This window comes from Maniola jurtina, chromosome 19 (genome assembly GCF_905333055.1).
Source record: "Maniola jurtina chromosome 19, ilManJurt1.1, whole genome shotgun sequence".
NCBI lineage: Eukaryota > Metazoa > Arthropoda > Insecta > Lepidoptera > Nymphalidae > Maniola > Maniola jurtina.
The window spans coordinates 8129015-8156957 of NC_060047.1; the positions used below are offsets into that span (position 1 = coordinate 8129015).

At 36.9% G+C, this 27943-nt stretch overlaps 6 protein-coding genes across 9 annotated transcripts; 4 read left to right on the plus strand and 2 right to left on the minus strand.

Annotated features, from left to right (window-relative positions):
* Positions 1-193: 193 nt before the first annotated feature.
* LOC123874722 (mediator of RNA polymerase II transcription subunit 6) lies at positions 194-5074 on the plus strand. The gene is made up of 5 exons (XM_045920201.1): positions 194-493; positions 863-1037; positions 1311-1416; positions 2285-2439; positions 4072-5074. Exons 1-5 carry the CDS (start codon positions 294-296, stop codon positions 4282-4284), a joined length of 849 nt encoding a protein of 282 aa, XP_045776157.1. The 5' UTR covers positions 194-293; the 3' UTR covers positions 4285-5074.
* LOC123874720 (cysteine protease ATG4D) lies at positions 2174-9036 on the plus strand. The gene is made up of 2 exons (XM_045920199.1): positions 2174-2185; positions 7043-9036. Exon 2 carries the CDS (start codon positions 7142-7144, stop codon positions 8564-8566), a length of 1425 nt encoding a protein of 474 aa, XP_045776155.1. The 5' UTR covers positions 2174-2185; positions 7043-7141; the 3' UTR covers positions 8567-9036.
* On the minus strand, positions 5070-6333 carry LOC123874725. 2 transcript variants are annotated; one of them, XM_045920206.1, is made up of 3 exons: positions 6044-6333; positions 5718-5833; positions 5070-5607 (listed from the first exon to the last, which is right to left on the minus strand). In XM_045920206.1, the coding sequence occupies exons 1-3, from the start codon at positions 6107-6109 to the stop codon at positions 5445-5447; spliced, it is 345 nt and encodes a 114-aa protein (XP_045776162.1). In that variant the 5' UTR covers positions 6110-6333; the 3' UTR covers positions 5070-5444. The 2 variants fall into 2 exon arrangements, with proteins under 2 accessions (XP_045776162.1, XP_045776161.1); XM_045920205.1 differs by having other exon boundaries at positions 5070-5613; positions 6044-6284.
* A 760-nt stretch (positions 9037-9796) lies between the features above and the next one.
* Positions 9797-12716, minus strand: LOC123874796 (protein farnesyltransferase subunit beta). Of its 3 annotated transcripts, none has more exons than XM_045920294.1 (5): positions 12455-12716; positions 12011-12105; positions 11121-11934; positions 10930-11038; positions 9797-10476 (listed from the first exon to the last, which is right to left on the minus strand). In XM_045920294.1, exons 2-5 carry the CDS (start codon positions 12095-12097, stop codon positions 10269-10271), a joined length of 1218 nt encoding a protein of 405 aa, XP_045776250.1. In that variant the 5' UTR covers positions 12098-12105; positions 12455-12716; the 3' UTR covers positions 9797-10268. The 3 variants fall into 3 exon arrangements, with proteins under 3 accessions (XP_045776250.1, XP_045776249.1, XP_045776248.1); XM_045920293.1 differs by having other exon boundaries at positions 12393-12716; XM_045920292.1 differs by lacking the exon at positions 12455-12716 and having other exon boundaries at positions 12011-12262.
* A 6251-nt stretch (positions 12717-18967) lies between these two features.
* Positions 18968-25570, plus strand: LOC123874837 (U3 small nucleolar RNA-associated protein 25 homolog). Its single transcript, XM_045920358.1, has 8 exons — positions 18968-19597; positions 20147-20752; positions 21037-21279; positions 21639-21913; positions 22533-22688; positions 23573-23768; positions 24361-24537; positions 25392-25570. The coding sequence occupies exons 1-8, from the start codon at positions 19166-19168 to the stop codon at positions 25557-25559; spliced, it is 2253 nt and encodes a 750-aa protein (XP_045776314.1). The 5' UTR covers positions 18968-19165; the 3' UTR covers positions 25560-25570.
* Positions 25571-26573: 1003 nt separating this feature from the next.
* On the plus strand, positions 26574-27539 carry LOC123875307. The gene has a single exon (XM_045921057.1). The coding sequence runs from the start codon at positions 26574-26576 to the stop codon at positions 27537-27539; it is 966 nt and encodes a 321-aa protein (XP_045777013.1).
* Positions 27540-27943: the final 404 nt, after the last annotated feature.

Sequence of the window (27943 nt, forward strand, 5' to 3'; positions counted from 1 at the left end):
CAAAAAAAAAAAAACCACTCCAAAAAGGCAGAGCACGCGCGCCAGCAAACACCAACACAGACGAAGTCCTCATTAAGTTTTAGTCATCACAAAACGTAGTGATTATATTCTCTTTGGTCATCACCACAGAGTACAGAGTACTTTGTGGTGATTCCGGATTCGTGGTCTGTGTTTATAAATGTCATATGTCAATGTCATCATCATCACGGAGTAGGTAATTGATTTGGGTAACTTATTATTTGGCGTAATTTATATTTACAAGCAGAGCAGTTTACTTTCATTTAAATTAAAATATGATGCCTGGAAGAATTGGTCACTTACCTATTGCATCTGAAAACCCTTTAGGCCTATCGTGGCATGATTCTGCATGGATTCCGTCTTTAAATCCTTCTAACATAATGGATTATTTTTCGGAGAGATCCAATCCATTTTTTGATAGGACGTGTAATAATGAAGTCGTTAAAATGCAACGGCTTAGCATGGACCAATTGCAGTAAGTATCATTGAATGATATTAATACCTATCATGACATAATAAGAAGCAGAATCAGTATGTAGGTACAGACAGACGTATGCCATCAGTTCACATTTAACCAGTATTTTTGAGCTAATAAAAAATAGAACATCAACACGCACTGTCTAGCTATCGAAATGCGTTTGATTTTAGTTAGTCTCCAGACCATCTCAAACAACAATAGCTTCCTTCGGACTTCAAAGAAAAGGGGTGGTTCTCAATTCGACGGAATCTTTTTTTTATGGTGGTTATAGTTAGTCCCCAGACCATCTCAAATATCTGACAAACATCAGTAGCTTAACTTTCTTTATGTATTACACCTAATGGTCTTTATAACTTAATTTTGCAGAAACATGACAGGTCTGGAATATGTGCTGTTGCATGTACAAGAACCAATTCTATATGTGATCAGAAAGCAACATAGGCACAGTATCAATCAAACTATTCCGCTGGCTGATTATTACATAATTGCAGGAATTGTTTATCAAGCTCCTGACTTAGCTAGTGTGTTGAACTCTAGACTGGTATGAAATTTATATTTAGATTATTTGTAAAAAGTGTTTTTCAAAACTATATTTAGTAATTAAAATGAATTAATAATACAAATTGTATTTCTGTTTTTGTTGTTCATTGTTTTAATTTTGAACTTTTTCTATAAACTATAAAACATTTCATTTCAGTCATTCATATTTTTTAATTGTTAATTTTTCAAAATAACAGGATTCCATAAGATTTTTTATATTAAAACACAAATTACAATTGTCTTTTGAATTTTCAAAAAAACTTGTTTTTTCTAGCTTTCTGCAGTTCACCACTTGCAGAATTCATTTGAGGAAACCATGTCTTATTCAAAGTATCATCCTAGTAAAGGATATTGGTGGGATTTCAAGACTAATAAATCAGGTAAAAAGTAATCTTTTCTCTGCAATATTGTGAAAAGGATGTCACCATTTTAATTTAGAGATTGTTAGTAACCTAACAAGCACCATTAAATTACATACATTTGCTTTAGGCTCAAAAGGAAAGTTGGTGTCAAAACCCATCAAGGGACTATAGAGTACTTCCTGTTGCCTTAGAATCATGAAATTTGGCAGGTAGCAATGTCTTATAGCATGAGAGGAAACATTTGAAAACTGAATTTGTGGCTACAACACTAAAAGTTATTTCTTGTATAGAATATATAACCCTTCATGTAGTATAAAACCCTTCATGTGCAAGTCTGAATCCCACTTGACCAGTTTTTAGGGTTTCACCTTAGGATCACTTTGTTGTCTGTCTGTCCATCAGTCCGTCAAGAAAATCTATAAGGTACTACTTGTTAACCTAGAATCATGAAATTTCGTAGGTAGTAGGTCTTATTGCACAAGTTAAGGAAAAAATTCGAAAACTGTGAATTTGTGGTTACATCAGTAAAAAAAATATTAAAATGTGTTTCAATTTTCAAGATAACTATACCAAGTGGGGTATCTATGAAAGGGCTTTTCCTGTACATTCTAAAACAGATTTTAATTTATTTTTATGCATAATAATTTTTGATTTATCATCCAAAATGTCGGAAAAGATACCACAGTACCCTCGGTGTGCGAGTCTGACTCACACTTGGCCTAATATTAGTCTGTTTTGGAAAGGTTGTTAACACATTTTTTGCTGAAAGAAAAATTCATTGTGATTAGTTAGTTTTGGACTTTTAGAGCGCTAATTGGCACATTTTTTACTGAAAGATATTTATTAGATTTATTTTATTATAAAGAAAAATTCACTGTACCTACAGGTTCATTTAACATGGGACAGTCTGCCCCCAAAGAAGTTTCTAGTGCACCCAAGGAGGAGCCATCTACTCTATTTCAAAGACAAAGAGTAGATATGTTGTTGGCCGAGTTAGTGAGACAGTTTCCTCTGCCCATCACACAGACTGCAGCAAACCAGGTGAATTTTCTCCTGCCAAACTATTTACTAATGTTATCTTTTTTTTTTCTCTCTCGTCTGGCTTTTACAATGATTAGCCAATGTCAAGTTTGTAGTTATTTGTAACAAATTAGCTAAACTATACAAGTATGGACCCCGTCTGTGCCGGCGCTCGCCGACATACGCACGGCACCCCCTTAGAGCGCTTTCCAGTCAGTTTTAACAAAAAAAAACACTCCAAAAAAGCCACAACACGCGCGCCAGCATACGCCACCACAGACGAAGTCCAATGTTATCTTATACATTAAAAAAAAAATTGTCTGATTGTTACCTATGCATTTGCGCAACGTCCAGTTGTTGCTGACATTTCCATGAAGGTTTTTGTTCTATTAACAGTAGACCCTGGCGCGCAAGCACCGCGCAAGTCACATTGTAACCACATGCCAGCATTATAAGCAACATTAATAAGCAGTAAATTGATCTTTATTTAAAAGAATTTACAAAAACTTTTTGTACTGAAGCAACATCATAAAACTGGTAGCTTTATCTATAAGACACGTCTTTATTTTGAGAACAAAGTATTCTCCATCCATCAAGATGATACATGTTTTGTATCATTTTCGAATTAACCAGGGTCGCTGAATTCATTTATGAAACCACTAAATACCTGTGACTTTGTCCATGGAGATTTAGGTTTTTTTATAAAATCACTCTCCAAGTCTTCATTCATGCAAAAAATTACATCAAATTGTTGCTCTATTGCAGTGTGATTGAAGAACAAAACCAACACACTTTCTCATTTATATTTGGCGAAAATACATGGAAGAATATTACATTCTTCCCTGCACAAACACACATCCCTAGAATGCTGCCTTAATCCTACTAATATTATAAACGCGAAAGTTTCTAAGTATGTATGGATGGATGTTCGTTACTATTTCATGCAAAAACTACTGGATGGCTTTGGCTGTTTGCAATGGAGATAGATTATACCCTGGATTAACACATAAGCTTCTTTTTATCCTGGGAAATCAATGAGTTCCCATGGGATTTTGAGAAACCTATATGTACAAGAACAAAGTAGCATCAGCTAGTAGTTCATACATTGGTATTTGTCTCAGGCTGAGATCTATAGAGCGCACTTTGTCTTTTCTCAGACTTAAGACACTGTTAAAACGAGACAGCGCTATACAGCTGGCATAAATCTGTCTCGTTTTAACTGAAACTTAACTCTAGATAAAGTCAAAGTGAGCTCTATAGATTTCAACCTCAATCTAGTTTCCAGTGAAGTCAGTCAATGTACCCAATAGAATTTTTAGCAATGAAAAAGAAGCTTGTGGTGATAACAGACAGTTTATTTCTGTCTTTCATTCAGCATCATCTACTTGAAATGAAACATCTGTACTCAAAATGAATCAAAAGTGACAGTCAAAATGAGACAATCACTGGAGTGAAAATTAACTCCAAATGAACCATCTGATATCACCTTGAGCACAGCAACTGGGTTGTGAGGTTGCATGTGTATGGAGATTTGTGCTTGATAACTTTATATTTATTTATATAAATAACTGAGGGTGTGTGAGTGTGTTATGATGCTCTCTGACCAGAATGTCGCAGTCCATATTAGAACTGATTTTATTCCTTTTTTTTTAGAATGGAGTAACTGTTAAGACTGAGAACACAAATGATAAGAGCTCTGAGAAGGGATCAGATGGAAACAATATGAACATTACAATAAAACAAGAACCAGTGGATCCAATTAGCTCTGAAATGACAAATGGTAACATGCAAGGACACATGGAGATCAAAACTGAAATTAAGCAGGAAAATATGAAACCACCACCAGAGAAAAAGCCTAGAACTTAAATATTATAGTGCATAAATAAATAAAAAATAATTCAAAATATTTCATTGAATAAAATAATATATTAATTATTATCACTAGTTCCCTCTTATAGTGGGTATCTTGGAAGAAATATACCTAAGAAGGATAGTATAACAAGAATGGCAGTCAGAAACTACAAGCACTGGGCTCGTGAGATGAGCTTATACAAAGATTGCTCAATAGTTTACCCTGACGTGACCAATTCTGGAAGCCAAGAGTGCCAAGGTTGGAGGCATGTTTCAACATTAAAAAAAAAATGCAAATTATGCTGTGGACTGTGATTGGCCACATTATTCAGATATGATCTAGATATTATATCATTTAAAAATGGATTTATACTAAGTGCCATGAGTATCACAACAGTGGGGCACAGTCAAGAGTTGTATGGTTTTAATGATTTTCATTTGAACAACCGTTTATGTTAGACAGTTAGCTTATGCTCGCGACTTCATTTGCGTGGACTACACAAACTTCAAACCCCTATTTTACTTTAGGGGTTGAATTTTCAACAATCTTTCAGTGCAGTCAGTCAGTTACCTTTTCCTTTTATATATCTAGATTAATAATAGAAGTTGTAATTAGTTTAGTGAAATGCTTAAATCCATAAATAATTTGTTATCCCAATACCATATACAATGAATACTACTTGTCATGGTCAGGAGATTGACACTATACTTTCATGGCATATATTGTGGGCTCTATCTGTTGTGGCACTGGACTGGAGGAATGGCAATGCACTAAGGACTAGACATATTAAAAGTTGAAGTTCAGCATAATGGTTTTATTTAAAAAAATCATGTCCAATACACTAGTTCTTCAACTTAAAATATTGATCTTAAACAAAAAAAACTTTTATTCATGTTATCACCCACTCTACAAATATGATATCCATGTACCCACCAATAATGTGAATATTTATTTTTATTTATATATCATATTTTTCTATGGAATAGGTAGGCTCCCCGTGCGAAGCCGGGGCGGGTCAACTAGTACTTACTATAAACCACATATAGATGGAGCAGTCCATCATTAACTTGCAGTGTTCTACATAAAAGTGTTGGGTATATCTTGCATGATGGTATGGAAGCCTTCGTATGCAAGTCCGACTCGCACTTGACTGGATTTTTCAAAATATATTAAGCTACATTTTTATGAGATACTCATCATTTTTCTCTTTTTGTCTGTTAAATAAATTAACAACATTTTCCAATTTTATTGTCTGATCTAAGCAGATTTGGCAGTTGATTCTGCGTGGATCTGTTGGTCTTTGTTTATCACTCTGGAAATTATATAATTGCTGCTCATGCTCACTGAAATAAGTTACAATTAATAATTAGGTACTATTCCATTTCATTTCGAGGTGCATACATAATATTATGAAAATTAAAATTATATTAATCTAAAGCATACTTACAAAGCTAATTTATATCCTAGATCTAGTCCAAATTTCAGTCCCTGACAGTAACCCATATCAAAACTACTTTGGAATGAAGTATTTTGTCCATCAGTAACACCATCAGAATATCCGACCTACAAAATAAGAATTATTGGTGATAAAATCAATGCTATTATACCAAAAATAAATATGTTACGTTAATTATATTATGAAGTATAAAAACTATTCTCGCTGATGAATAAGAAAGAAGCATGGATGTATACTTTCAAAACGGTGAGATCAGAAAAAGTGAGTATAGATCTTGGTGTCAAATAAGATAGTTTTGCTATTTTGATCATGAGTACCTTGCCAATTTTTTCAACTGATCGTGTCCAAGTTCTAACAGAAATAATAACACTTTCATCAATCATTTTTATTTGTGTTTATTGTAGGAATTCATACAGGAGTATGTTATCACTACGTTTTGAATTCATCTGCATTAATTTTATTTCAGAAGATTTAGATTTTTAATTTTTATTTTTCCTATTCCAACTTTTTTTTTTAAATTTATTTTACGGCCCTGGAAATGACTTCTTTAAGGCCCAGTTCCAAATACTCAGCACAGAGCATAGAACAAAACACAGATCACTATTATTACTAGAAAGTAAAAACCGTCCCTGGTAAAAACTTAGATCTATAATATAAACTGGTGTGAATTCACTGGGTTCAAGCCATTTTGACAAAGGTCAAAAATGCATGACCCCAGAGCCCTAAAGCACAGACAAATAACCTATGATCCAAAGAGCAAATATCTATGGAGCATGTTTTTTTTTTCCTTCTCTCGTCTGGCTTTACACAGATTTGCCAATGTCAGGTATAAGTATGGACTTTGTCTGTGCCGGCGCTCGCCGACACGCGCACGGCGCCCCCTTGGAGCGCTTCCCAGTCAGTTCCAGCACCAAAAAACACCAGTAAAACACAAAAACCGGCCACTTCATAAAAAAAGCAATACAAAAAGGCACCGCACGAGCGTCAGCAAACGCCAACCGTGGAGATGAAGTATGTAGTGATGTAGCTAACATTATAGGCATAGATTATCTACTAAGATTATTGTAGGTAACACAGAACCAGAGTAAAGTAATCTAGAACTGACACAGAACAAAGGTAACCAACTATAATCACTACGTTTGACTTTGTCGTTTACCCATCGTTTACCAAACCAAACACGTTAAAAATGGATCTTAAAAATCATTTTTTATTTTGTGGAGCTTTATTGCTTGTGGCATAATAATAAATGCAAAAGAAGAATAGTGAGAGTAGTAATAGTGATACGTATAAAAAAGCTATTATCTTTGTAATTATAGTCTAAATAAAATGTCCAATTCCTATTCAATTACAAATTTTTGGCAAACAAATATAATGTTGAGAAGTGTAAATAATACATAGTATGCTTTTAGTGAACTATGATGAACGGAACAAGGGAGACAGGGCCGACAAGTTCTGCCCTTATGACTTCGAATAGTGGCGTTAGACAAGGTGTGACAAGTATGAAGGTCGATAGCATTAGTAATGCCGCCACATCGAGAGATAGCACTCGCGACAGTGCAGAGGATCTCCTTGATCTCAAGGGAAAAGTAGAATCACGTTTGTTGTCTATGTGGAATAATGTAAAATTCGGATGGACGGTGAAATTGAAAACCAACTTTTCAAAAGAGTCCCCAGTGTGGCTATTGGGTCGTTGCTACCATCGCAAACTAAGTCCTACAGGTTCCTTAGAATCATCTACTGAAATTGGCACAGAGGCTACAGCTAATAATTCCATGGAGCAAATTTATGGAGAAGGTATAGAAGGATTCAAGTCCGATTTCATTAGCAAAATATGGATGACTTACCGAAGAGAATTTCCCATGATGTCTGGATCCACATTCACAACAGATTGTGGTTGGGGCTGCATGTTGCGTAGTGGTCAGATGATGTTAGCTCAAGCTTTAGTGTGTCATTTCCTTGGTCGTTCATGGCGATGGACACCAGAAAAGCCTATCCAGAATGCTCGAGAATTTCAAGAAGATTGTCTCCATCGCATGATAATAAAATGGTTTGGAGACAAATCATCTGTAAATAGCCCCCTCTCCATTCATCAGATGGTAACTTTGGGAGAGTCTCTTGGAAAAAAACCAGGTGATTGGTACGGCCCAGCATCTGTGGCCCACTGTTTGAAAGCTGTAATGACTTCAGCTTCCAAAGAAAATTATGAATTTGATAAATTAGAAGTTTATGTTGCTCAAGAGTCTACTATATATGTTCAAGATGTGTATTCCCACTGTAAATTACCCAATGGTTCTTGGAAATCTCTTATTTTACTTGTACCTGTGAAGTTGGGAACTGATAAGCTAAATCCGATTTATGGGCCATGTCTTACTTCTCTTCTGACATTGGACTTTTGTATAGGAATCATTGGAGGGAGACCCAAACACTCTTTATATTTTGTTGGGTATCAAGATGATAGACTAATTCACTTGGATCCACATTACTGCCAAGAAATGGTTGATGTTTGGCAACCAAATTTTTCCTTGCAAACTTTTCACTGCCGTTCCCCAAGAAAAATGCCCATAACCAAAATGGATCCATCTTGTTGTATTGGTTTCTACCTTGCAACACAAAATGATTTTGAAACATTTGTTAATGTGATCAGCTCATTTCTTGTACCACAAGGTGTGTCATCATGTAACGAGTACCCTATATTTACACTACATGGTGGATCACGCAGTGCAGTTATGGACCCACCTAATTTAAGAAATTCAATAATTGAATCTGACCATCATTGGGTGACACCAAATGTTCAAGATAGTGATACTGATATGGAGTCAGAAGAATTTGTTTTAGTATAATCTACTTATTATACTTAAATATTCTATTGTATAGTAAATGCTTTTAACTTTATAGAGGATGGATGATATTGGGATCTATTTCTGTTAAATAATTCAGGGATAAATTAATTTGTTATCTTATATTAATAAATAACATAGGAAAACAAAGGTAATTGTAAATTATATTTTAAGAAGTTCAATAGAAGTCATAAAATAAGACTAATTTTTTTGTAAGTATTAACTAAGTACTTTATTTATTTTACGCAAAAGGAGTTTTCATGCAATAACAAAATTATATTTTTACAAGACTTTTGTTAAAATATAGTTGTTTTTGATGTAATGTTAATGATAATAATAATAGTATACATATCTTAAAAAAGATTTTGTTCATAATTCAGAAATAATATTATGCATGAGAGTAGACCCATGCTGTGTATTGTGAGCCAGTGATGGGTTGATCATGATGAAAAATCGCCATTTTTGTGGCTATACACATAGCCACAAAAAAGATCTTTATTTTTAACAATCTCATGACTATTTTGTTTTGACGAAAAGCATTTAAAAATTATAAATCAAGATTCCCATCATGATTATGCTTACAAATCCTTTGATTTATAAACTGCATTTTAATGTTTTATTTTTGCTTAATATAGTCTGTTTTGTCTATTAGACTACTTTATCTTTTAAAATTTGTGAATTTTGAAATGATAATAATGCTAGGTTTCTGTGAATGCATTCTTGACATTTACAAATTTACTAGCCGACCCACTCCAGCCTTGCTCGGGACTTCTGAAAATCCATTCATAATATACACTTAGCTTGATTAGAATAACCGTTGTTAGCAAGTAATTAATTCATAGTCATAAAAAACCGGCCAAGTGCGAGTCAGACTCGCGCACCGAGGGTTCAGTACTCGGGCATTTTTTCTGACATTTTGCACAATAAATCAAAAACAATAAATAAATAAAAATCTGTTTTTAGAATGTAAAGGTAAAGCCCTTTCACATGATACCCCACTTGTACTTTGAAAATTGAAACACATTTTAATATTTTTTTTGTGATGTAACCACAAATTCACGGATTTTGGATTTTTTCCTATTCTTATGTTATAAGACTTACCTACCTGCCAAACATGATTCTAGGTCAACGGGAAGTACCCTATAGGTTTTTTGAGAGACAAGACAGATGGACAGACAGGCAACAAAGTGATCTGTTTTTCCTTTTGAGGTACAGAACAATAAAAAATAAAACTAATTATCAATTAGATATATTATGCGACATCCATACATACAAAATTGGACTTCATTGAGCCATTCAGTTTGTGTCAGTCAGCTTATAACCAGTCCTTTATTATGTGCATAGATTCATGCAATTCAAATGTTTAGATAAAACATCATTACTACCCTACTCAAGTGCTGACAGGCACTTCACCTGCTATCTTCAAAGTTAACATTAAAATGAACTTAACTCATAAAGTTAGATTTGCATGGGTGCCAGCTAATTTTAAGATACAAAACATTTATCTAGTCAGATAAGTGAGAACTTAGAGTGGTTCTATCTGAGGCTTATATTATGATGAATTAAAATATTAGCTAAGTTTACAAAATCCAGCAAGCAATAAAATAAATTTGTAATTTTTATTTCATGAAACCAAACATGAAAACTTAATGTTAATTTAAAAACACTAATGTATCATGTACTTATGTATCTACAATAATATAAATTAATTTTTATCCTTCACTGGTGGGGGATGTCTAATGAAATAATGTAGAGCATTATATGCAAGGTGAGGAGCAATATTATGTAGGGGGTGTATCCTGTTCAACTCATTGTGTGGCGATCCCACAACATAAGCATCATTGGCCCCCGTGCCATGTTGAGCAACTGACAAACCACTTAGTGTATAGCAAGTGTGGTATATATCTCGAGGCCTGTAAAAATGAAATACATATAATGCAATCTCAAATAGTTTTTCTGTTGTCAATTATTACCATATACTTGTATTTTAAAATTACTCTGGGTGCATTCAAACATTTTTAAACCTACAATGCTTGATATCCAGTTATCCCAAACAATGCATTCCACCCTGTTTAATTTTTTAAAATAAATAGATTGTTCAGGTAGACAATTTGAATACAATTGAATCTTTATTAAACACTAGCTGATGCCCGCGACTTTGTTCGCGTGGATGTAGGTTTTTAAAAATCCCGAGGGAACTTTAATTTTCCGGGATAAAAAGTACCCTATGTGCTAATCCAGGGTTTAATCTATCTCTATTACAAAAGCCCAATCCGTTCAGTAGTTTTTGTGTGAAGGAGTAACAAACATACACACAAACTTTCCCCTTTATAATATTAGTGTGAAGTGTGATTGTTAAATCTTACTTTCCAGGCTTGTCAATCAGTCCTCCATCAGGAGCTTGACAGCAAACTATAATATATTCCTGTAAGGCACCTTGATTGAACAGTACTGTTTCTATCATTTCCTTGTGATCTAAAAGTAAACAGAGATATTAGAATTTGTTGTTGGTATATTAATTGTAATGAACTTTAATAAACTGCTGTGAATAACAAACCTTGAGCTAATATTGCACTAATGATAGGGAAGATAGCACCTTGCCAAAAAGAGTAGCAACCATCAACAAGTTTATTTGTACGACCTTGAAACCCTCCCTCTACAGATGTCTGACGATTAACACACCACCTCAGCAATGCATCCAAATCACAAAGCTTAGTTCTATTTAATAATGCTAGTGCAGCTATTCCACAGTAGGCATAACCTCCATGCGCTTCCATTCCTGGGCACCCAGCAAACCCTCCTTCGTAGGTCTGGCAACTCACAATCCATTCTGCTGTTTTGTCAAACAAAGCCTCTGTGAATGTGTTGGTTAGTTTAGCTGTACTCACAGCGCAATAGGCACCCCTTATATCTTGTTCCCCTCCTCTGTGCAGAGCAAAAGAACCATCAACTTCACGAACTGTCCACAGGAATTTTTGTAAAGAGCTTCTATCAATTGAATTGTAAGCTTCATCTGTACCAATAATACTTAGAGCATTAACAGCAGCATATGTGGTGCCCAGATGTGAATACTGTCCTGGACCACCACCATAGCCGCCTTCCTTGTGCTGACATTGAGATAGAAAACTCACAGTATGCGATAGAGTTTCTGAATCAGGCATATCCTTCAAAGCCCACAAAGCATGCAATATCCAGTAAATTAACCAAGGTCTACTCGCATCTAAACATGTATAGCTTTGTGGTAAACTGATTAAGGCATTCTTTAAAAATTTAGCATGAGCATTCTTGTTAAGTTTAGGCAAGTCTGGATCAATTGAAGCTTTCTGTTCAAATTGTTTGTATATTTTCAAAATTAGATTTTCTACATATTTCTGAAAATTAGTTAAGATTAATATTACTCCAGATTTAGGGAACAAAGCATATACTGTATCAATTACAACTATTTACCTGTTCTGATGATGAATTAGTTGTTACCCCTTCATCGTTAAAAACTTTTTTAGAGATATCATCAAAACATCTAATATGATTTTCCATGATGAAGGCTAAAACATGAATAGTGCTAATTAGATTTATCGTGTATAGAATCGCAAGTAGCACTGGCAGTTGTCTCATCCAAATATATCACACAAAACAACATCTGCTTCAGTATCGTGCCAAGCTTGCGGCCTTTGCAGTGTACCTACATATTGTATTACAAGCTTTGATGAATGATAAACTTTTATACAAATATTTTATGTATGAACAATGCATTAATTTGGTATCATTTTATATAGGTAAGTACCTAATGCTTGCATGATAAATAGAAAGTAAACGGCACAGTATTTTTTACCTTGCTAAATTATGATGATTTACATATAAAAATGAATAATTATATATTATTATAATAAACACCACACAGTACACTATTAAATAGATTAAATCGTTCACTGGCCGGTGGTTTAATTATTTATTTGATTTTGATAAGCTTGGACTTGCAAGGCTTATTATTTATTTGGTGTTTTGAATCTTCATTCCACAGTCCACCACTTCATTCTCCAATCACAGACAATAACAGCTTAAACAGTCATATAAAAGAATATAATATTATCTTCAACCAAATCAAACTTCAAAAAAAGCTTCTTTGGCACCGCCGGGCACCACACTCCTTGCCAAAAATGGCCAAGGCCAAAACCTTGGCTTTCATGTTTTCATATAATACTCTGTGACATTGGTCTGTGCTCTGTGACCATGGCAAAACTGAGCAACGGGCAAATGGGACTTCGTCTGTATTGGGTTGGCGTTTGCTATAGCTGGCACGCGTGCTCTGCCTTTTTGGAGTGTTTTTTTTTGTTGAAAGTGGCCGGGTTTTGTGTTTTACTGGTGATTTTGGTGGTGGAACTGCCAGGAAGCGCTCTAGAGGGGCGCCGCGCGTGTGTCGGCGAGCGCCGGCACAGACGAAGTGCATACTTATATAGTTACCCTAACTTGTAAATAACTACAAACTTGACATTGGCTTATTTAGGTGTTCGAGCCTTTAGGCTTGACCCACTTGAGATAACCCTTTAGAACATCAGCGCCATCTAGTAGTTCGTAACGACACAACCCGAGCATTGATCCGTATCGGCTCGGTGATTTGTGGAGGGGAGTCAGCGCACAGGCATTTTAATTCAACCATTTTAATTTCAGTACGCTTTTGAATCTCAGCGTCGTCAGTAAGAAATTAATTCCGCAGAATTAATTTCAAATTAATTCAAATTTTTCAAACATTGAATTAAAATTAAATATTATTCAAATGTAAGCATTTACATTAATAACTAACAAATCGTTAATAATAGTCTTACATCGGTGTCCGTAGTTTGATACGGAAATCACTCATGTAAGCTGGTGCTAAAATATGTTGCTCCGGCACATATTATAACTTTTCGTAGTTACGCTACGAACTATTTCATAATGTTATTATGAAATTCTTGTCGTCTCGCAATGAACGACAAACTGTCGGAAAACCTTTCGTAGGTGATGGCAGAATAGCACCATGATAGGCTGGAAAGAATTCCAGTGTCAGTCGTATCAACTGAGATGTTGGGTCGAATCGATTGAGACGTCCAGTCGCATCGATAAGACTCAATCCAACGACCCAGGCGCCCGGTCGTCTCAATTGAGACGCCCGGTCGTATCAATTGAGACGCCCAGTCGTATCAATTGATACGTCGTCACATCAACTAACCAAAAAGTGGTAATTAGCAAAACTCATCTCATATGACGTTTTCGCTACCTTCCCAGATCATGGCATCTACAACTATGGGAGAACTAGGTCTCAGACCAGTCTCACTAGAACAAGAAGGTTCCTTCTCCAGAATAGTTCAAATTATTTATTGAATATACCTACCCCGACGACTAGAGGTCGTGAGAGATCCAAGATCTATCTTACTCACGACTCTATCTCACTAAACAATTACTTGTTTGGGGATAAGATAGAGGCAAAGTTAAGAGTCGCAATACCGACGGCCAAGATGGCTACAGCATATTACCCAAATGATCTCTATGGAAAAAGAAATATCGGTGATAAAAAGGAAATTGCTAGAATGGCCTCTGGGGAGGGCGTTATTATACTCCCCGCATAGCATTATGGAGAAGATTCATGATAAATCCTACGAGGACTTCATTAAGACAATCAAACTACTGAAACCGCGGCTGATGTCAAGGGATGAAGCCTCGTCTAGCGAAAGCACACCGAGAAAACGGGGTCCCACATCCCCTATCAGCTTGCGCGACAGCAAAACATCACACTATGAATCGTTAGATCCATACATGGCTCCCGTAACAGATTCATTCATGGTGAAAATGATGGATCGCCTTACAAAACAAACCTAAGCGATCGAAAGCGTTGCAATCTGGGTTTTCAATCTTCGCTTCTAAGAGTGATCAAGGCATTTCTGAACTAGACGAGCCCTTCGAATCAGCACCAGACAGTACTGAACCCAAGGATGAATTTAGAGGTCCCTCTCTGAATGTTCTGCCTCAGGAAAACACCTCATTATTAAGTACCCCAATGAATGCCGATTCCGAAGAAGCTACATTAGTGGCGCAAATCGCCGAGGCTCAGCGAAAACTGGCCTCTATTAATGCAACCGGCAATATTCCGCAGTGTGACTTTTCACCTTGCACCACTGAAGCTGAAACCAAGCTAGCCAAAGCAGATCCAAACCTCGTCGATCAAGATCGGAAGTGTAAACGACTGAATGAAGACGGCTGGAAGAACATAAGATACGCCGATGTTCAAAAATCATTCCACGCCACTCCAGTATTTTTGGCTCTTACTGTCAACAGTCATTTGGCAGCAATAACACCTAACTGGAATTCAACAGCACAACTAGAGAAAACAGATATGACCCTGGGTGCTAAAACATATATGGGTTGCTGCCGCAAAGAAAAGCTTTCCAAAAAGCTCACCAAAAAATGGATCCTAACACGTTCAATAGATCCAGATCCAAGATCATAATATGCTTGGCGCACACAGCTCTTTTAGGAAAATTTCTGACGGGCTACTGCAATACTCTTCTGGCAGAAGAGACGAAAGAATCCAAGCCTGAAGAGAGTCCTGTAAGCCAGCGAACAAAGTACTGAGCAATACTCTTCATGACATACCACCCTCTGATACTCATCTCTTTTCTGAAGGAAAATTATCCGAAGTGATAAAGGATCAGAGGGGGGGGGGGGGGCACATAAGATCTTTTCGAAGAAAACTAGTCCCAATAATAAAACTGGGAAGAAGAACAGCCTCAAAAGGATCCAAAAACTTTAAAGAATATAAGCCACAAAAATAACAGCGTAATTTTCGTGACTCTCGCTCAAAACAAGATAGTGGCACGTCCGGCACTAATAAAGCCAGGACCCCTCAAACCACTATAAAAAAAGCCCTAATTCGCAGGTATTTATACCTGGTCAGCTTGGCTTAAGGTTTGATCTATGGGAATCTTTAGGAGCATCAGAGACAATCTCAAATGTTATAAGAGGTTACTTACAAGGTTTTCTAACTGTAATATCGAATCGTATGAACCCAAAACCTCAGAGGACATGTCTAAACAAAGGAAAAATCTACTACTAAATATTGGTGCAAATACTTGTGGGGTACGGTATGGGTATATGTGGACTCCGTTAGATCGTAAAGGATACACCCAAGTTATGTACAATAATTTTATTTATCCAACTTGTTTTTTTTTTTTTTTTTTGTATATAATGAAAAAAAAAAAAAAAAACAAGTTACACTAAGAGTTTCTATTTACAGAATGTTATTTACACGGAACAGAAGTGCCCTATTTACTATCGCGAGTCGTCCAAAAGGTGGACGCAACGACCGCCCAAGCAGGCGAATAGAACGAACTGAACACGGGGGATGTGGGAAAAGCCCTTTTATAGCCTTTCCCAATCTATCGTACTTTACCATTACGCTAAACCCAGTAAATACCGGTTCATACCGGTGGCAAGCGCCCAAGAATAGGCACGCAGGTGCACTTCGCAGGTGTTGTTCGCAGGTGTTATTCGCAGGTGTTATTTGCAGGTGCAATTCTTGGAATTGACTTGCTGCTAATCACCATCGTCTAACAACAAACAGTTGCGCGACGACCTAACGCGGTCTAACCATCCTACAGTAGTCGGTCGCCACATCAGCCCCACCGGAGACCTTTAGGGTCGATGAAAATCCGGGAACCTACCTTGGCGACCAGAGCGAGAGGTAGTTTGACATGCGGGTGGCCGCTCTGAAATACTTAATACTCTCTCCAAAGGCAAATGGTGTTGGGTGGACGCTAAGCGATAATTAGGCAAATTAAACTTTGCGGCCAATGTAATCCCACTAGGCTTTCTGTATTACAGACGCATTCAGATTGCAGCAAAATCACTCTCGGACATACGGAGATACAAAAGGTTCCCGTTGCCGGATCAAATAAAGGAAGATCTGGTGGCTCCAAAATATGTATTACGGAAGCATCGAATATTCAAGTCGCCCCAGCATCAATCTTCATAGCCACCGACGCCTCAGACATCGGATGGAGTACTATAATAAACGGCATGGAACAGTCCCGTCACTGGAGTATCTATCAAAATCACTGGCATTGCAAGCAAAAGAAATTATGAACCTTATTCGAAGTGATTCGAATGAACTTAGAAAAGGTCTCGGGGAGAACAATCTTCTTTCGAACAGACAGCAGAACAGCGGCCTCCTACATGAGGAAACAGGGTGGGGCGAAATCACAAAAACTCCTTAAGATTGCCCCAAAAATCCTGATTTTAGCACAGCAACTCAAAATCACTATCATTCCGAAATACCTGCCAGGCAGATACAACGGAATAGCTGACTGCCTATCGCGACTAAAAGGTCATCAAGAATGGCACCTCCATCTAACGATACAGAAGAGAATTTTTCAAAAGATGGACACACCAGAAATCGACCTCTTTGCGAGCAAATCCTCTGCAGTAGTCTCGAGGTATGTGAGCGAAGACCACAAGGAGCTACAAGCAATTACCCGGATGCTTTCAGCAGGCAATGGAATTACAAAGTGGCTTGGATCTTCCCACCACCAGCGCTAATTCCACGTGTGCTGCAATACCTGAATGATTCCCAGGGACACTACCTCTTAGTGATACTGAAGTGGAAGTAAGCATTTTGGAGGACCGAAGTGAAGAAGAGGGCACAGGCTTCCTACAGAATTAAAAATCTAAATGACCACCTTCTGGACTTACAAACAAACCTACAACCTTGGAACATTCAGAAATCGGAATTTGTTTTTGGAGGTATGGAAAGTACGGGCTGGTCCCATGAGATAACAAATTGGAGCGAATTGAAACGCACTATATTACAATCAGCCTGGAGACACTCCATGTTTAGAACCAACAGATCTCTTGGAGAGCATGGTTACAATGGACATTAGACAACAACGTATCTCCAAAGACGCCAAATCCCGGCGACTCAGCCAGATACTTAATTCATCTTTACGAAGTTAAAAAGTTAGCCTCAAGAATTGTACTGGTCCATAAGTCAGAAATCTCTACCTTCACAAAGCCTTGTAACACGTCTCCCCTAAGTGACCATCCATTAGTGAAGAAAACCATTAAAGCAATTTTATTAAAGAATTCTCCTATACGATGTCCTTACATTTTGGAATGGATCTTGTAAATTGGATTGGCAGAGGAAAATCGAGGTTTCCAGTTTATTTAAAATTTCTCAACGCGTGGCAACTTTGCTACTCCTCGCTGCAGGTCGTCGCATTCATGATTTAACTTTGCTCCACATAGACGCGGACTACGGTCAAATTACAAGAGAGCAAATCGTATTCTGGCCCTCTTTTGGGTCAAAAAACGGATAATGCGAATTACCAGCAATCGGATTGGTACCTGTCGAGGAGCGATAAGATTATTTTTGACCTCTGCTATTGGATACCAAAACCGATAAACAAATCAGAACAACAGAGGAAAGCAGACCCAACTTTAACAAACGTATTCATCACTACGCGGAACAGAGTCAAAGCAGCATCTAGATCTGTAATAGCAGGCTGGTTAAGGCTAATTCTGAAAGATGCTAAAGGCTGACAAAAAAGCCTCTCTCGGCAGTTTTGGGTCAGCTGTTGCTACAGACAACTGGGTCAACAAGAACCTTGATGTTGATGAGGTACTACGCAAAGGTAATTGGCGTAGAAACTCAACTTTCTTGAAACACTTATTTAAGGAAGTAGAGGTTAGAACAAGAAATGTTATTGTAAATTTAACAATGTGGGATTAATAGTTTTTTTTCACAATTTAGAATTATTATATCTGTGATTGTGTAAACGAGTACAAGTTAAAACTTATGACATTAACATTATGTTAGTGATTACGATGAAGGAATTATATTAATCACTAAGAAAATAATATCTTATTTTCTCATTCCTAAATGGAACATAATCTTTAAGTGAATCATACTCCATACATAGTCACAGTACGCTAAGTCAGCGCCGGCAGATATTAAACATCTCAAGTGGGTCAAGCCTAAAGGCTCGAACACCTAAATAGAAACGTTTTTCCCCCGAAGGGTAAAAAACGTATATTTAGGTTTCAGCCGAAAGGCTTGACCCACCATTAAATACCTTACCGGCTTCACCTCGCTTCGATTCCTGAAATCGGTACTGAAATTAAAATGGTTGAATTAAAATGCCTGTGCGCTGACTCCCCTCCACAAATCACCGAGCCGATACGGATCAATGCTCGGGTTGTGTCGTTACGAACTACTAGATGGCGCTGATGTTCTAAAGGGTTATCTCAAGTGGGTCAAGCCTTTCGGCTGAAACCTAAATATACGTTTTTTACCCTTCGGGGGAAAAACGTTTCTATTTTTGTAAAGCCAGATGAGAGAGAAAAAAAAGTGTCAATGTGACAGGTGTCAAGATGACGACTTACGTCAAGATTCTAAGAAAATCACAAAATGAGAATGAGAAAAACAATGTGCTTTGCAAATTCAAAATAAATCGTGGTCTGGTGGTCTGAAATCTGAATTAGATATTTACAGCGATATAAATTGTAAATCTATGTCTTTGGATATTTATATGATATTATATTAAATACCTAAAATATGCAGCATTTTTGATACGTAAAATGGGAAAAGGCAAAAAGTTTTTCAATAAGAAAAGAAAAGGCTCGTTCAAAGCAGGAGTTCGTAAGAAAAATAAATTTATAAACAAGGAACATGAAGTTAAGAATAAGAAAGCTATGTTTAATAGATACAAAGATAAACAAAAAGTTGAAGAGGAATTCATTAAAAAGAAGCAGATGGAACAAAGGTTCCAAAAACAGCAGCCTGCTTGTTCTGAAAGTGAAGACGAAGCAGATGAGGACTCCTACGGACAGCTAGTTTCCTGCTTCAAACGTGATGACAACACTAACATGATTGCTGAAAGTGATGGAGAGATATCTGATGAGGAACCTGATGATTGTGATGTAAATGGAACCGTAGAAAGTGTGAACATGGAGCCAAATGAGAATAATGATCACAGTCTAGACGAAGAAGAAAGTTTTGATGAACAAGATGTAAGTTAATTACTGTGGTCACATTAAAATTGCTAGGCGCAATTAATATTTGACACACAACAAAATACAAGCTGCAACTGTGCCGATAATTATTATCATACTAATATTATAAAGGCGAAAATGTGTTTGTTTGTCCTTCACTCACATCGCGAAAGAGCAATGGGTCATTGTGATTTTTGATGGGTATAGTTAAAGACCCGGAGAGTGACATGGTACTTTTTGTCCTGGAAAATTGAAGAGTTCCCACATGATTTTTAAAAACAAAAATCCCTGTGGAAAAAGTCAGCATCAGCTTGTTATAAAATAATTATATACAAGTAGAGATAAAATTTTACTTATTTTTTTTTTGTTTTTCACTTCATCAGGAGGATGGGCCTCACAAAGTTTTTAAACACTATATTTTGTTAAGTTAATAAAGATTTATCTATTTATTTAGTAATTGTTTCTGCTAGGTTTTGTGAGCTCAAAATTTAAATGAATTCAAATCAAAAGTCTTTTCCAAAGTAATTATGTTAATAATTGTGTATATTGATGTATTTTATGTTTTAGATAGAAGGACCTGAAATAGAAAATGAAGTTGACTCATCAAATGATCCCTTTACAAAACACCTTCAGTATGATTTACCAGATGAATTAATTGTTTCCCTGTCAAATATGCCTCCAACAGTGAAAGAAATTAGTAAAACATGGCCAGTACTTGGAAATTTAGTTTTAAGCATACCACAACCACTTCGAACTTTGTCTAAGATAACAAAGCCGAAATTTTCTTTAATAGAAGAAAAAGTGTATGCATCTACAGCTACAGTGCCACATATAATAAACAACATTGACTTTAAACAACTGCATCTTAAATCACAAATATGTGGAAACATTGTTTCTGCAAATAAAAATAATTTGATTAAAAGAGATTTGGAACTTACTGACATATTTACTCCACTACAAAAGGAACTATTTACGATTATGAATAATTACCAGGACCTCTACTATCCTGAGAGAACATTTAGCAATGCAGATGAAATCCGCTTCACATATTGTCTTCATATTGTAAATCACATGATTAAGACTAGAACAAAAATATTGCATCACAATGCAAAAATAGCTAAAAAATCTGATTTATCAGAAGACTATCAGGATCAGGGCTTAGTAAGACCAAAGGTAAAGTTATTATAATTTTTCAAATCATGATCCCACTATTGAGCGCAGTTCTCCTCTTCTCAGTATAAGAATGGTTTAGGCAATAGTTGACCATATTGACCAAGCGTCTATTGGCAGGCTTCATGCAGGTTTCCTTCTAACCTGGGTTATACCCAATTTGAATACATGACTTTGACTTTAAATGTTTTCCTTCAGTGTTAAAGCAAGTGATATTCAATTACTTAAAATGCACATAGCTCCTGAAAGTTAGAGGTGCCTCTTACCTTATTATAAATGAATTCCAGGTATTGATCATGGTCCCTTTCAAAGATGCAGCATATAGAGTAGTGAAGACATTAATTGATATAGTGGTACCCAAAGAAGCAGGCCAAGTTGTGAATAAAAATAGGTTTGAGGAAGACTTCACCGGGGGGGAGTTGATACTGCCCAGTAAGAATCCCAAGCCAGAAGATTATGAGCTATTGTTCAGCGGTAACACAGATGACACTTTTAGGCTGGGCATGACATTGACAAAGAAAACATTGAAGGTAAGCAGAAGAAGCAGAAATATTTTCTCTTCAAATGAAATTTTGTTGAGATCTAAATTGCAAAAAGTAAAACAAACAAATGCTAGGTGAATAAAGATTTTAGAGTCCAGCCTATAAAAATCTTTATTCACTTTTTATTTGCTACATCTTCAATGATTGTAGGCTACTTTTTAACCTGGAAAATCAGGGTTCCTACTGGATTTTCAAACCTAAGACGAAGTTGTGGGCATCAACTACTTGCTACCAGGAGATAACTTTGTAACCTGAAACATCAAAGAGTCCCTACGGGAGTTTTTGTAACCTAAATCCACAGACAAAGCCGCGGGCTTCATGTAGTAATACATATACATATTTCACAGCTGTACACTGACTTCTACTCATCAGACATCCTCATAGCGTCGCCCCTCGGCCTGCGCATGATAGTGGGCGCGGAGGGCGAAGAAGACCGCGACTACGACTTCTTGGCGTCTATAGAGCTGCTGGTACTGGACCAGGCAGACGTGTTCCTCATGCAGAACTGGGACCATTTGCTGCACGTCCTGGACCACTTTCACTTGCAACCCAAAAAGACGCACGGCACTGACTTCTCTAGAGTCCGATCCTGGGCTGTGAACGGATGGGCAAAGTACTATAGGTAAGTAAACTGGTATGAAATCAATTGATATCACGCTGAAGTATTGGCTTTGATTTTCGATTGGATTAAAGATTTGGACCCATGCAGCATCATAATATGACTCAATTATTATCGTAATAAGTTTAATGTTAAAAACTTTTCAAAGACAAAGCTTTTTTAGGGTTCTGTACCTCAAAAGGAAAAACGGAACCCTTATAGGATCACTTTGTTGTCTGTCTCTCTGTCCGTCGTGTCTGTCAAGAAAAAGTAGGTAAGTAGGTCTTATAGCACAAGTAAAGGAATAAATCCGAAAACCGTGAATTTGTGGTTATATCATTAAAAAAAAAAAAATGTGTTTTAATTTTCAAAGTAAGATAAGTATGCCAAGTGAGGGATCATATAAAAGGGCTTTATTTGTACATTTTAAAACCGAATTTTATTTATTTTTAGGCATAATAGTTTTTGATTTATTGTGCAAAATGTCAGAAAAAATACCCCGAGTACGGAACCCTCGGTGCGCGAGTTTGACTCCACTTGGCCGGTTTTTTTAATGTGAGAAAATCAAAGATTTCATACAAAATTTTTAAAACTCAAATCCAAGAAGACATGAACTAGTTTGTACATAGGTATTGTTTTACAGGCAAACCATGGTGTTTTCTTCCGTGTCGCTGCCAGAGATCAAGTCTGTATTGAACAGGAAGTGTGCAAACTATGCTGGCAAGGTGCTTGTCGCAAATCCGCCTGAAACAGGCAGCATTCAGCAGGTTCTAGTTCAAGTGCCACAGCTGTTTCACAGGTCAGTTTGGCTCTATCACTATAAGATCTACAGTATCCAGCTGTTAATATTACACATAAAGCTTTAGAAAGAGATAATCGCCAACTTTAGCTTTGTAGAGTGCACCTTTGTGACATATTTTATTCATTGACTTACTGGGTAAGTAATACTTACTGCTGGAAACTATTGGTAACAATAACTCGTGTTATTGGTACCAATAAACAATATAGGTATTTTAGTAGTCGTTTTGTGGATTTATTAATCTATCTATCTAATATTTAATTGCTGAAAACGAACAAAAGTGCGTGCCCGGGATCGAACCCCCAACCTTCTGAATAGAAGGCGGACATCTCAACCACAGTATAGTATGCTACAGTATTTACTACCGCTTTTAAAAGCCACATCGGCAAAGTTGGTTTGCGCAGAAAAGCGCAACCTTACGCCGACTAAAACCGAATATACACCCGTGAAAACCTTATTGCTTAATATTAAGATTTTAAACACAAGAACAACAGAGACTCGTGCTATCTCGTTCATGAAATTTATGTGCATGTAGTGTTTGCCTTCAAATAATTTTACAGGCATTGGTGTAATTTACATATATAATTTAAGTATGTAAACTTTACGTAATTTAAGATTTCATGTAAAAACCGCTAGCGAACCTTAGCAATACAAAATATTCGCGCGCAGCCAATAACCAATAGCAGACGGACGTGCGCTATGATTGGATGAAATATTTTCGCGCCATTCACACATAAGATTTCGGCATATACATGGCGTAACTTATAAGAGTGGTAGTAGGTACTGTATCTCTGTGGATTATAGCCAAACTCTTCTGAGAGGAGACCCGGCTCAGTGGTAAATCGGTAATGAGTTGATCATGATGATGATGATGTAAAATTCAGGTTCAACGCGGCAAGTCCGCTGGCGGCAGTGGACGCGCGTTTCGAGTACTTCGTGAAAGAGATCCTGCCGCGCCAGCGCGACGCACTCATGGCCCACACGCTCGTGTATGTGCCGAGCTACTTCGACTTCGTACGCTTAAGGAACTACTTTAAGAAAGAAGACATCGGCTTCGTCCAGATATGTGAATACTCGAAGGTAAACCACCCATCCATTTTTACTTCTTTCTTTCTTTTTAAAGAATATTAGCCATGCTAATCATGACTAATACTCCTCTTTCCCCTCCAATAAAGCATAAAGCTTGTGCCAGGAATGGATACATTATACATGGGTCCATTACAAGATGATGCACGCGGCTTCCCCTGCGTGGATTATTTAAAAATCCCGTTGCAACTCTTTGTTTTTCCAGAGTAAAAAGTAGCCCATGTCACTCTCCAGGCCTTTAAATGTATCCATGCCAAAAATGGAGAGTGAAAGATTGGGTGCCGGCGCCGAAAATCGGTCAGCAAAACATTAAACAAACTAATTAAAAAAAATTTTAGTCAGTGTGGGTTGCCGACCGCGACAGATATGTTTTTGTGGGTTTTTTTGTTTCTTTTGGGTTTTCAAATTAATCGTATCTTTTTTTTGTTCTTTGCCATTCTTAATCTACCGGCATCTATCGGCACTCCGAGCACTATTGCCACTAAGTAGCATGTCGATGAACCGTCCTTGAAGTTTGTACCTATCCCAAAATCGCTCAACGTACCTAAAGAAATGTTTACTTCAATACATTATTTTTGGTTCCCAGGATGCAAAAATAGCTCGAGCACGAGACATGTTCTTCCACACCGAAGCACACTTTCTGCTATACTCGGAGAGAGTGCATTTCTTTCGGAGGTTCCGTATTAAAGGCATCAGGCATATTATATTCTACCAGCCGCCAACCTACCCACATTTCTACTCTGAAATGTGTAACCTTATGCAGGTATGCTATTTAAACTATGCCTAGGTTTATTTCGAGGTGACGTAGTACCCCCAAATTATGGAAGGGCCCATAGTTGCCAAGTTTCTAGTTTGAATTCATTTTTAGGCTTGTATTCCTCAAAAGGAAAAAAGGAACCCTCATAGAATCACTGCTTTGTCTATCGGTCAAGACAAGGGAATCAAAACTTAAAGGGCAGGTACTTCCCATTGGCCTACAATCATGAAATTTGGCAGGTAGCATGTGCAAAAATATGAAAATGTTAGGAACAAATAATATGTTTACTAAATCACGTCATAGATAGCGCTGTCCGTCTTTAACTCGCACGAGGTCCCAATCATCACATCACTGATTAGTTAACATTGAAAACGTCTTGCGGTAATACGTGAAACTAGCCTCATCAAATTTTGTGCGCTTTTGCAAAATGAATGAATAACAATCGCGGTCAGATCCCGTGCAGCCTCCATTGGATTCCAATCTTCTCTATCGATTAAAAAAAAAATACGCAAATCGGTTCAGAAATCTCGGAGATATCAGTGTACAATAGGTAGAAAAACACAACTCCTCCATTTTTAAAGTCGGTTAAAAAAGTTGGTTACTCCTTGGTTAATCCTCTACTTGTCTGTGAAAGTCCCGTCAAAATAGGTTCAGCTATTTCTAAGATTAGCCCGTTCAAACAGATAGACACTTCAATTTTATTTATTAGTATAGATATAGATGATTGTGCCGTGTGTGGGTCACGGTTTCAAACGAGTTGTCAACTAGTTTCTGAAACGTGTTTCTTTGAAGTTGCATTGCGGCATCTGTTCTGGGTCTAAAGTTACCCAGTTTCACTGTACCCTATACTTTTTGAACAGGAAAGTAACCAGAACAAGTATGGGGGCAGCGACTGCAACATGTCGGTGACGGTGCTGCACTGCAAGTACGACGTGGCGCGCGTGGCCGCGCTGCTGGGCGCCGCGCGCGCCGCCGCGCTCGGCGCCGCCGACAAGCCCGTGCACATGTACGTCACCGGCGACAAATAAACAATTACTACTATACCTATTGCTTTTTATTTCAATGATAATAATTCCTCATCCAGGTATCAGCAACAGTATCCTCAGTACGAGCTTGTACTTCTCACCAATTTTGATAGTATTCGAGAGTCGAAACAAAATAACTTCATAGTAAAATGGACCTAATGGTCATTAGTTTAAAGTTAAAAATTCAGTACCATTGATTTTAATTTAAAAACTGTAAATATATGTACAAACTTAGCTTTAAAAAAAGGCAGATAAGGGTCGTTTTACTTTAACGCTAAAGTGTTTCGACTCTCAAATACTATCAACGTTTTGGTAAGAAGTAAAATCTTAAACTGAGTGCACTGAGGTCCTAGTGTAACAATTTCAAATCAACGGAAGCTGCGCGTAAATGTAATTTAGTAGGTATGGACGGAAAGTTTTTTTACCCCTTTCTTGTCCACATTAAATGAGAACCACCACAACTGTGCGGAAATATCCTAAGGCCGCGATTACACCTTGACCAAACTTGCGTTATTCATTTACAACAAATTTACTCATATAAATGTACTTATAAGAGTGTTTATATTAGTAAATTTATCGTACGTTAATCACGTATGCTACTCGTACTGAAGTGAGTAAAACTTAAGGTGTAATCGCGGCCTTACTTGAAAAGTTACACTAGGACTTGGTACCTAAACGAATTTTTTCAGTTTAAGTACACCTAACTAGACGTTCTTTGTTTACTCCGTGTTAAAAATTGTGTTTTAGTAGTTAAAAGTACATATAATTATAATAAAAAGTAATATCAGTGTTATATATAAACAAATCAAGAAATTGACGATAAAATTCTGGGGATTATTAGCCGTAAAAGTGTTAAAATTTCTTCAAAAATACTCAAGTTGCAAGTGACGAGCCGGCGTTACCCTCATACATTGAATGTTTTTATGTGTCATAGCGGTCAATGATTCCTATTCATACTATACATAAGGAATATTATCGCGGTATTTCATTAACAAAAATATTAAGTAACTTCTTAAAATGACGAACGAATGTAAAATTTGCAAAATTAGCGTACAAGTTACCCAAAAGAGAATAAAATGCATTAAATGTCAATTACTATACCACTTTGAGTGCATTGTACCATCTGGAAATAAGTCGCCTGTGGCCCGTGGCCAGTGGATTTGCCCGCACTGTCAAAGTAGTTTACCGTCGATTTCGCTTGAAAGTAACCTAAATGAAAACACTACCGATTCTAACGACTGGTTATCGGATATAAGGAAAGAACTGAAGGAAGTCATCTCTCAAACTGTAAGTGTGGAGTTAAGAAAAATCCGCGAGGAATTAAGCGGGCTTCAAACCATCAAGTCTTCTCTCGACTATTTGTCAAGTCTATTTGATACGGCTAAGCAAGAGTTGGAGGACGCTAAAAAGGAGATTATAATTTTGAAGAAGAGCAATAGTGATCCCAGAGAAATTATAAACAGTCACACAAATACGATCAATATACTCGACAAGGAGGCAAGAGCCAGCAATATTGAGTTACATTGCGTTCCGGAGTTTAGAGGCGAAAACTTAGTCAAGACGGTAGAACAAATAGGAAGAGTAGTAAACATTCCTATCGCTGAAGGGAGTCTAATTAAATGCACCCGTGTCGCTAAACTTAACAAGGAATCGCCCAGGCCTAGATCTGTAATCGTCAAGTTCAGCTCCTCTCTGCTTCGAGATAAGTTTTTAGCTGGCGTAATCAATTTTAATAAAGCGAATAAAGACGACAAGTTGAACACAACACATCTTGGAATTTCTGGAGAAAAAAAACCGGTGTATATTTCAGAGCACTTGTCTTCGACATCGAAAGACATCTACGCCGCAGCGCGTTCTTTTGCAAAGAATAAACAATACCGTTTTGTTTGGTCGCGTAACGGTAATAATATTTTCTTACGGAAAACCATATCTAGTGACATACTATTGGTGAAATCTAAAGAATTCCTGGAAACATTGGCCTGAAGTATTTTCTTATATCTATTTTTGTTTCCTAGATTGTTGTATTATATTTTTGTATCTATCTTTAATTAACAGTGGTAACTTTCATTTAATGGTAAAAAATTTAAAACTTTTTTATCAAAATGTAAGAGGAGTACGAACAAAGACAAATGATATATATCTCGCAATTCTTAATTCAGACTTTGATATTTTGATATTTACTGAAACTTGGCTTAACAGTGGAATATTTAATAATGAGTTCATTGATGATAGGTATAACGTGTTTCGTCGTGATCGCGAGACTTGTGATACGAGTAAATTGGATGGTGGAGGGGTTTTAATTGCGGTATCGAAAAAATTTAAATGCTACAGAATTAATGCATGGGAAACAAAATACGAGGATCTCTGGGTTAACGTAGTAGTAAACT

Excerpts from the sequence above, each read along its gene's own strand:
- LOC123874796 (XM_045920292.1), bottom strand. The coding sequence starts at position 12,175 with ATGAGACAACTGCCAGTGCTACTTGCGATTCTATACACGATAAATCTA. Across the intron at positions 11,935-12,010 it reads CTAATTCATCATCAGAACAG|AAATATGTAGAAAATCTAAT; the intron begins GTAAATAGTTGT and ends ACTAATTTTCAG. Across the intron at positions 10,477-10,929 it reads CTGATTGACAAGCCTGGAAA|GCCTCGAGATATATACCACA; the intron begins GTAAGATTTAAC and ends TCATTTTTACAG.
- LOC123874720 (XM_045920199.1), top strand. The coding sequence starts at position 7,142 with ATGATGAACGGAACAAGGGAGACAGGGCCGACAAGTTCTGCCCTTATG.
- LOC123875307 (XM_045921057.1), top strand. The coding sequence starts at position 26,574 with ATGACGAACGAATGTAAAATTTGCAAAATTAGCGTACAAGTTACCCAA.
- LOC123874725 (XM_045920205.1), bottom strand. The coding sequence starts at position 6,109 with ATGATTGATGAAAGTGTTATTATTTCTGTTAGAACTTGGACACGATCA. Across the intron at positions 5,834-6,043 it reads CAGTTGAAAAAATTGGCAAG|GTCGGATATTCTGATGGTGT; the intron begins GTACTCATGATC and ends CTTATTTTGTAG. Across the intron at positions 5,614-5,717 it reads CTAGGATATAAATTAGCTTT|TGAGCATGAGCAGCAATTAT; the intron begins GTAAGTATGCTT and ends AACTTATTTCAG.
- LOC123874837 (XM_045920358.1), top strand. The coding sequence starts at position 19,166 with ATGGGAAAAGGCAAAAAGTTTTTCAATAAGAAAAGAAAAGGCTCGTTC. Across the intron at positions 19,598-20,146 it reads AAAGTTTTGATGAACAAGAT|ATAGAAGGACCTGAAATAGA; the intron begins GTAAGTTAATTA and ends TTTATGTTTTAG. Across the intron at positions 20,753-21,036 it reads AGGGCTTAGTAAGACCAAAG|GTATTGATCATGGTCCCTTT; the intron begins GTAAAGTTATTA and ends AATGAATTCCAG.
- LOC123874722 (XM_045920201.1), top strand. The coding sequence starts at position 294 with ATGATGCCTGGAAGAATTGGTCACTTACCTATTGCATCTGAAAACCCT. Across the intron at positions 1,038-1,310 it reads GTGTGTTGAACTCTAGACTG|CTTTCTGCAGTTCACCACTT; the intron begins GTATGAAATTTA and ends TGTTTTTTCTAG. Across the intron at positions 2,440-4,071 it reads CACAGACTGCAGCAAACCAG|AATGGAGTAACTGTTAAGAC; the intron begins GTGAATTTTCTC and ends CTTTTTTTTTAG.